The 9455-nt window shown below is 42.6% G+C and overlaps 1 protein-coding gene across 1 annotated transcript; it reads left to right on the forward strand.

Annotated features, from left to right (window-relative positions):
- The first annotated feature begins 717 nt into the window (after positions 1–717).
- Positions 718–1653, forward strand: LOC119539550 (SLA class II histocompatibility antigen, DQ haplotype C beta chain-like). Its single transcript, XM_037843220.1, has 2 exons — positions 718–772; positions 1261–1653. Exons 1-2 carry the CDS (start codon positions 718–720, stop codon positions 1608–1610), a joined length of 405 nt encoding a protein of 134 aa, XP_037699148.1. The 3' UTR covers positions 1611–1653.
- The last annotated feature ends 7802 nt before the right edge of the window (positions 1654–9455 follow it).

Consider the following 9455-nt stretch of genomic DNA (forward strand, 5'->3'; position numbering starts at 1 on the left):
ACCCTTCTGAGAAGATATTATTGCCTATAGTTTACAGCTAAGAAGACTGAAACTAATAAGATTGCTCAAGGGCCACAAAGTTAATAAATGATCTGTGACACAAATGCATTTTTCTCAAGTCTATTGCCTTTTTTGCTACATCCCATGGTCTCTCACATTTTTAAGGAAGGAAATGAACAGCTCTTAGACAATTATCTTCTCTCCCAAGGAGCATCATTCCATTTTCTTCCCACCACCTCCTTCCCACTTCCCACCTTCAAATCCCAAATACAAGAACCAGAGATTTAAATAAATGTCCCAGGAAGAATTACCCTGGAATCACTTTCTTCTTCTCATTTCTGAAACCTCTAAACACATCTTCAGATCCAGACGTCTATTTCCTATAGTGCAGATTAAATCTTCAACGTTATCACCAAGTTCAGTGATGTTTGGTAACCAGCTAGTACTGGGCAGCAAGTTGGTGGTCAGTTGATAAGTTTTGAATGAGAACATTTTCAAAGATGTTTACCCAGAGACAAATGAGAACTTAAGATGTAGGGTTGATTGGTTTCTTTCCCAGACACTGCCCAATCTTAGAATTCTTGGGTTTCCTAGTTTTCATTCTCTGCCAAGCGAAACCTCAGGTTATTAGGCAGCTGCTGTGCTGACTGCCAGTGCTTTTGTTAAGCTGTCAAGTCTGGAAAGATGAGGAGCCCTCGGACGGTGGCTGGAATTGCCATGGTTATTCTCTTGGTGCTGAGGACGCCTCTGGCTCTCCGCAGAGAATCAGCAAGTAAGTGCGGCAGCTACTCAGCAAACCTGGGGCCCTGGGGCCACGGAGAGGTGTGCTGGACCCAAACCCCAAGGAGAATCTGGAAGAGCTCTTATCACAGTTTTCTTACCCCCAGGAAAGAGAATGTTGCTAGATTCCTTTTCTCATCCTCCGCAGTTGAAGGGAGAACAGTTTCCTTCAGGGAAGAGACTTTGGAATTTCAGACTGTAAGGGAAAGACAGGGTACATATCTGTACCAGATACACAGCCAAATGCATATGGGAAGGCATTCTGTTTTCTCCAGTAAATCTCAAAAGCAGGAGTTGAGGCAGGGAAATCACCTAATTTCTCCCTGGGAATAAAATTCTGTGTGTGCTCTGGGGAAAAGATTTTATGAAATTAATGGCTTGGCCACACCTGATCTTCCCCTCCCCTCCCCCACACGAAGTGTTTTGTTCCGCGGGACTCGGCGCTGAACTCGGGCTAACGCGCGGCTGCCTCTCCCGCAGGGGATTTCGTGTACCGGTTTAAGGGTCGGTGCTACCTCTCCAACCGGACGGATCGTGTGCGGCTCGTGGCCAGACAAATCTATAACGAGGAGGAGATCCTGCACTTCGACGGCGACGTGGGGGTGTTCGCGGCTGTAACTGAGCTGCGGCGGCGGAGCGCTGAGAGTTGGCACAGCCGGAAGGACCAAGTGCGGATGTATCGGGCCCGCGTACACACGCGGTGCAGATTCAACTACCCGGAGACGCGCCCTTCACTGCCCAGCGGAGAGGGGGGTTTAGGCTGGGGGCGCCTGGGTGGGCTTCGCCTCGGAACCCGGTGGGCAAGTCCCCGGGGAAGGGACCTTTGGTGATTTTGCAATTCCTAGGATCCTGGTGGGACTGAGGGGCTTCAAGTTCTAAGGGAAAAATGTTGGAAGGTCTGCGTGGACATATTTGGGAGGGGGCTGATGGAGACGGAAGACCAGACAGGAAGAGCCTTGCGTTTGGGGCGGATCCTGGCACCCGAGTCCTCTGAGCTTGAATCCTTCCGAGGTCAGCAAGGCCCTTCCCTCTGTGACACAGGCCTGCCTCTTCCACTTCTTAGCCTGCCTCATATCCTACTGAACCCCGGAGCTTCCTGTAACATGCCTTGTTCACCTCCTGTCCTTACCCCGGCAGGAGTGTTTCCTTCTGCCTGACATACTCTCTTTTCGACCACCTTCCCTTCTTCTTCTTCTATCAGAATCTCTCATCCTTTTAGTCCCATCCTAAAGGTCAGGGCTGCTCTGAGCTTTGCGGGCTGGTGAGTTAGAGCTGCCCCCACCTGTGCACGTCACTCTTTGCACGTATGTTTTATGGCCCATGTTGCCTTATTGTTTGATAATGATTTGGTTACATGTCACCATGCATTATAATTTTTAATGTATTTCATTATTTTAAAATGCATCTTTTTATATTTTAATGTCTCTGATGATATCTTACTATTTCTGTAGGCCAGATAACAGTACAGTAATAGCATGGTCATTACCTGTATGTGTCTGAACATCAAAAGTTCTAGCGTCAAAAATATGTTGTGAGCTTGGAAGAAAATCAGAGGCCTGGTAATAGAGCCTCACTTTGCCTTGAGGGCCTAGAGGATGAACTATATAAAAAACACGGATATGGATGAATCTATGTCAAAAAGTCATTCAGACGAGTCAGAATGCGAATGTGAAGAGATTTAAGGAATACCATAACCAACTTACTTCACATCTATCTCCATCTTTATCACACTATCATCTGTATCTATATATCTATGTACACTTCACCAATATATTAATTCTTGTGTGTGTACAAGGGTAGCATATGATGAAAATCCATGTTTAAACAAATTAAAATGGATTCTTCCAATCAATTCAAAATTAAAATTTATTTTATCATTTAGTTTATAATCGTTTTGAATGGCCATAACCACAAATTGGCATATCAGGCAAGCTAGATTACAAGCTGAGAGGGATGCTATGTGTTGACTGACAATTTAAGAAACATTTTTGATCTCCAAAGTTTGTGAGTCCTATAAACTATGAATGATAGAGCTATAGAATTATTTAAATGTAAGAAATCTTGCTTTGTAAGATTACTGGTGGAGACCTTTCTTATTTTTTTTACCAGACATAAGAAGGCAAGTATCTATACCTATACATATACATATATGCATATATACAAATTTTTATATTGTCAGTCTATATTACAAAAAGCTTCATATAAATCATCTTATTTAATAAATATGTAACCATGGACTAAAGGTATTATTTTCCTGAAAAGTAGGCTAACAAATTTGTTAATTAAAACCCAGAGATGGGGGAATTCTAATAGAACATTGATATCTGTTATCTTCTCCACTTTTGTATTAAAGGAGAGACTTTAGCCCATAGTGACACTCTCTTTGCTGCCTCACCCTCTAACTTTATCCATCATTCCTCCTCAGTGGAACCCATGGTGATTATCCCCCCTGCCACGTCAGAGGCCACAAAACCCCACAACCTGCTGGTCTGCTCGGTGACAGATTTCTACCCTGGCCAATGTTCCTAAATAAGCAGGAGGAGACAGCTGGAGTTGTGTCCACCCCTGTTATTCAGAATGGGGACTGGACTTCCCAGGTCCATGTGATGCTAGAAATAATTCCCTAAGGTGGGGATGTCTACACCTGCCATGTGGAGCACCCCAGTCTCCAGAGCCCCACCACAGTAGAGTGGCATAAGGGACGTTTCCCTGATACCATGAACTCAAATGAAAAACAGTGTTAGGGAGGACTCTGGTTCTGGTGGGGTTGGGGCCCCTCTTTACGGCTGCTGTGTCATGCGCATCTCATGTTCTCTCCTCCATGACTCCCTAGCATAATTTCTGGGCTGGGGGTCGCAGAGGATTGAGAGCCCATTGCCCTAAGTCTAAGGGCACATGTTGTGCACTGATCTCATTTTCTGAGATCCTTTTACAACCTGATTCCCTAAGCTGTGGTTTGGCCTTGGCAGGGTCCCTGAAGTTCTGAAGCTCAGAGCCGGTCTGTGGGATTTGAGGTGGGCAGGGCCCCTGAGGAGCTGGCCCCTCCCTCCCTTCCTCCTCACCCACCCACTTGCCCCCTTGGGGTCCTTTGCCCGTCCCTCCCCTCCTATTTGGTGGGAGAGCACCTTTCTCATACCCCGATAAGACTCCGGGTTTTTAAAGGAGGGCACTATGGGGTGGGGACAGACGCTGACACGCAGGCTTTTACTTCCCAGCGGCACAGCCTGAGTCTGCCCGGAGGAAGATGCTGAGTGGAATCGGGGGTTTGGTGCTGGGGCTGATCTTTTTTGGTTTGGGCCTTATCATCTGCCTTTGGAATAAGAACGGTAAGGCACTTTTGTAGAAAATGGGGAAGACTAGTGCTGGGATTGAGGCATTCTGTTCAGCAAGGCCTCTGACCCATGTTGTAACATTTTCTACCTGACTCTACAAGGGCAGGAGACCTGGGGGCAGGGGGCGGGGTGTGCTGGAGGAGGATCCCAGAAAATAGGAAGATAAGAGATTGCCTCAACATGGGTCAAGTCTGCTTTATGACAGAGGTGAGAGGTGGAGGGTTATTCTTAAAGGAGAGCAACCCTCCTGCTGTCTTTACCTGTTCAGGTCACCGTTACCCTCTGGCTTCCTGGTCTGAGTTCCCTTCCTTAAAAGACGCAGAGCCTCTGTTATCTTCCTTCAGTCCCCGGCTCAGGGACTCGGGGGTGATTCACGTCAGGGCGCTTGGAGCCTTGCTGTACGCGGGTGGGAGTGGGGGAATAATGAGATGTTCACTTCTCATAGAGAGATCGAGAGATGCAATTTTCCAGATTAATGAGTTTTTCTTTCCCTTTCTCTTTTCATTTCTGCTGATAGAACATCCAGAAGCTCCACCTACAGGTAACATTCCTGCTCCTTTTGCCCAGAAATAACACACGTAAGATAGAAAAAGTAGTGGAGCGGGTTTGTCCTTACACCATAACCTGCTTGGGTTATTTTGCTCTTGCTTCACGCCACATTCTTTCCCGTGTGATTTGGAGCTGGAGAAAAGTCTGGAATAAACTTCACAGTTTCTGCAGGAAACATCAGGGATTGTTTCCTGGAATAAGGCCTACCTTTGGTCTCAGCCATCCAGTAATGCTTGGATGATGCCCCTGGATTCCGAACTTGCAGATAGTACAGCTGAACTTGATGGCAGGGGAGAGGATGGGGAATTTACTAAAGAACTGCCATTTCTACCTGTCCAGTTAGTCCATAACCTGTGCTTCAACAAAGCATTCAGATATGCTCTTCTACCCTCCACATGCCTGTTCAACATGAAGTCTCGTGTTCCCTTTAGCAGAGTATCACCTTTACTCAGATGCCAGGAGAGGTAATGAGGAGAGGGTGTTGATACAAGATTTAACTGTAGTCTCCCTTGGGCTTTCCCTATTTGATGCTGCAGAGGGCAGGTGTTTGTGTGCTTCCGGGATTGGTGTCACTCGTGACTCTTTTTTCTCTCTCCAACAGGGCTCATGCACTGGCTCCAAGGGCTCTTCTTTGTGGGATCTGTTATCTCTTTTCCTTGGCCCTGCCTTGCCTTTACCCTTGCCCACAGTTCCCAGCCTCCCTTCTGTTAGGCCATGGGAGCAAGCTTCTGCCCTCAGCTCTCTCCCCCTTAAGATCTGAGTCCCTCAGTGACTGAGAAGCTGCCAAGTCCTCTTTGAGTTCCTGTCTCTCCTGAATTTCTGCCTGTGACTCTGCTTTCCACCCTGACGCTGGAGGCTCTGCTCTCTGTACTGCCTGCTATGTCTCTTTTGATAAGGCTTTTTTGATTTTGTTCTCTTTCTGAGACTGCTCATGAGTTAAATGTCAAACTCTTATCTTTTAATGGAGCATTTTTCAAAATTAAATAGTTCGTGAGTTACCTGTATTCCTTATTCTGATTGAGTATGGTCATGATGGTGGTGGTAAAATTGAGCAAAGAAAGGGTCATATTCGCAGAACTCTAGTCCAGTTATGTCCCCAAATAGATCATGTCAAGGTGACTAAGCCAAAGGGACTAAAAAATCATGGGTCTCCATAGTTGGTCTAATTTAGGTACCACTTAAGAATGTGAAATGGGGTTTGAAATAAATTCAGTGTTCTGTCACTCATGGACGTGGAAGTTGGGATTGTGTGCAGGAGTCCTTCCCGGCTTCTGCTATAACCTGATGAGTTTTATAAAGTTGGGCACCACAGATGTGTTCTGGTGAGTGCACTGTGCACATCAGGGCAAAAGACAATGATTGCTGATTGCATCTGCCCTACCTGAATGTATAATTAGCAATGGAGGCTTTATTAGAAAGTATTCTTTTGGTTGCAAATGGTGGAAACCCAACCAAAACCAGTTTAAGAGAAGATATTTTTAGGGGGCCATGCAATTGGAAAGTTCACATGCAAATCATGGTGATTCAGGCACCCGGGCTCCTTCCATTTTTGTAGTTCCACTCTTACACCAGCTCTTTGCCCTCGACATCCAGTAGTGGAAGGAGAAAGAGGGTGTGGAGAAGATGTGTCCATGACTTACCTCTTGGTTTGATAGCAACACACATCACTTTCCCTCATGGTAAGAACTAGTCACAGGATCTAGATGAAGAAGCTTCTTGAAAGTGGAGCTTCTGCTTGGGCAATCATTTCTGAGCAATATCTTGAAGTAGCAGCAAGAGGAGCACAAATTTTGGTGGAAATCTAGCCATCTCTGACACACCTACCATGCACTTGTTGATCTGGCCTCATTTCTGTCCTTCCAATATTTCAAGTTTAGTCCTCTCATGTCTGCTAGTTATTTTTTTTTCTGATTGCAGTATTCTTTTTCCTGATTATTGTATATACTTTGTTTAATTCCTGGCTCCTTCCTGTTGTTCAAATTTCAGCTTAAATATTAGCTAGGAGAAGATTTCCCTGTTAACTAAATTCAAAGTAACATTCAGTCACTTTCTATCAAATGTGCTGATTTTACTTTTCTTCATAGCAGTTAACATGGGTGTAGAAGCCATATTACTCTGTTATATGGCCTGGTAATTGGACACAATTTAAAAAGTCAGTTAAAGTTGGGAATAATTAGAAAATAATGTATAAATATATCTTGTAAACATTTTATTTTAACATAAATGCACATATAAATATACACGTGAATAAATAAACATAGAAATGCACACTTGTTTGGAAGTATTTTGATATAGAGCCAAGGCCTTTATTTGGAGAATGTGTCTGTTGGTTAGACTTTCAGATGATCAAAAATGCCTAAACAAATTTTCTTACCTTTAGCAAATTTCCTATAATTTCAAATTTTAGTTTTTAAAAAGTCAAGGGAGAATTGAGAGACTACTACAAAGAATTCTGAGTTCTGAACCTTTCAGATTTCTTTTTTTTTGCTATTTTTTCCATTTTTAAAATTATATTACCCATATCCAAATTGATGGAATTTTGTCAGGCCATTTCTCTTTATGATTTATTTCTAAACCATTCAACTTAATTGTTGCAGAATCAAAATTTCTCTTTTTATACCCCTACTTCATTAGTTAATGAAATACTTAATTAAAATACATAATTAAAAGATAAGTCTGGGAGCAAACACAACTAACTCTTAATAAGCATAAAACTCAACTGTTGGGAGAAATATATGGACAGGCCATAGAATAGCTGTGAACAGTTGGTGTGCCATGGGCATCAGTTGATTTACCTGAGGCTTGGGGTATGTCAGTTAATCCAATGAATCAATTAAATAAAAATAACTGTTGTACCCAAACATTTTATTATTCATTTATTTGACCATTATCTATTTGTCCATTTGCTCTTTATCAGTTTACACCTCTGTCATCATCACCAATCATCATTTATTCATCCATCTATCTAGAATATAAGTCCTATCAAAAGAGGGACCCAGTCTGTCTTGCTCAACAATGTATTCTAAGTACCCACAGCAGTGCCTAGTATATAGTAGGTGCTCAGTAAATATTTGCTGATTGGCTACATGATGATCTCTGTTTCAGGGGTTCATTTGTTCTGGGAATCTTTTCATTTTATTGGTGTATCTTTATTTGCACTGTTGTGCCAATACCACATTTTTTCATTACTGTAATTTTATAATATAAAAAATTTTTAAATATCATACTCTTGATTTTTCTTCACAAAACTGTCTTGGCTATTTGTATACATTGACACGTTTGTGGTGATGATGTTAGAGTGCCTCCATGTAGCAGCATTCCATTGTTATTATGCAGCAGTAACTCCTGATTTTTTCTATCTTTCCCCTTTCTGAATAGGTAATGATGATATTTAAAATCTTCGCTACTGTGTTTTCTACAGAAATACAATTGCTTTATCAAACATTTTTAAAGTCATCAGTCTTGCTAAATTCTCCTATAAATCTCATAATTAAGCTTTAGAATATTTCAAATTTCCTATGTACATGGTATCACATCTACTAAACATGATACTTTTATTCTTTTGTAAACTTTATAGCTTCTTATTTGTTTCTCTTTCCTTACTGCATTGGAAGGGACATCCTATAAAATACTGAGTAGATGTTGTTATAGCAGACATAATTGTCATTCTTGAACCTACTTCATCTGCCTCTTTAGAAGTTCTTTCTCCAATGTTTTGTCTTGGATTTGTTTATGCCAGAGACAAGAGAAAATGGTTGTCTAGTTTTTATTAACTAGAGAAAACATGCTAGAAAGGGGTGGGTTTTTCAAGATATCCTCTTCATTACTCAAAATTTAAATTTTATATGGCTTCAGAATATACCTAACTCTTCGTTGCCGCTCCAGTCTTCCTCTGTTCTGGTTCTCTATGAAGGAAGAAAGAGGCAGGCCGTCTCCCATTGAGACATGGTGTCCTGAAATCAAATGCCCCTAAAGAAGATCGATTGGGAGGGGAGGCTTGGGAGCAGAGTCCAGACCTTGAGGTGAAGATTCTGAGAATTACCTCTGATTAAGAGAGGGTTGAATCGCCATCCAGGAGTTCTTTCCTGACTGTTCAAGTGGTAGATATGGCACCCTGATGCAAGAACAGCTACAGAGAACAGAATTTCCTGTGGCTGATTTTAAGTAGAAAAGGGCTATTACAGGGCTTAAAATGGCTTAGAGAATCATTAGGACAATGGAAAGAACGGAATCAGGTAACCAGTGAACCACTGCTCCTTCCACAATCAGAAACCGCCCTGGTCGGGACAGCCACATCCAGGAAGCTCCCCCTAAGAGTTACAATTACAGTCTGCACCTGTCAAATGGACACTCTGTAGCTGTTTCTTTACATCCATGAAGTGAATTATCAGACATGAAAATTTCTTCAAATTCTGCCACAGAAAAATAAGGCACACCTACACTGAGCCTTTTCAGCAGGAAAAAACCTAAGCATGTCCAAACCTCACCAGAACACCCCTCATTAACCAAACCTAAATGACACTAAAGGTTATCCAGGAAATGTTCTTTTCAATTTTGCATCTTTTGTAGTACAGGACAAATGCATTAGAAGAGGCCAAGGAGGATGTTTTATGCCAGCCCACCACATACGAGAATAGGGAACACTTAAAAATTTCCCTTCATTCTGTTAGTAACAGAAGTAATTTTCAGATCAACTCCTCTGCCATGGAAATTGGAGATGTGGTATTTTCACAAAATAAGTGGTGTACAGATCAATCACTGTGGTAGGGGCAGTCCTAGCCCAGCTGCCATTTT

Source organism: Choloepus didactylus, chromosome 7, assembly GCF_015220235.1.
Source record: "Choloepus didactylus isolate mChoDid1 chromosome 7, mChoDid1.pri, whole genome shotgun sequence".
NCBI lineage: Eukaryota > Metazoa > Chordata > Mammalia > Pilosa > Megalonychidae > Choloepus > Choloepus didactylus.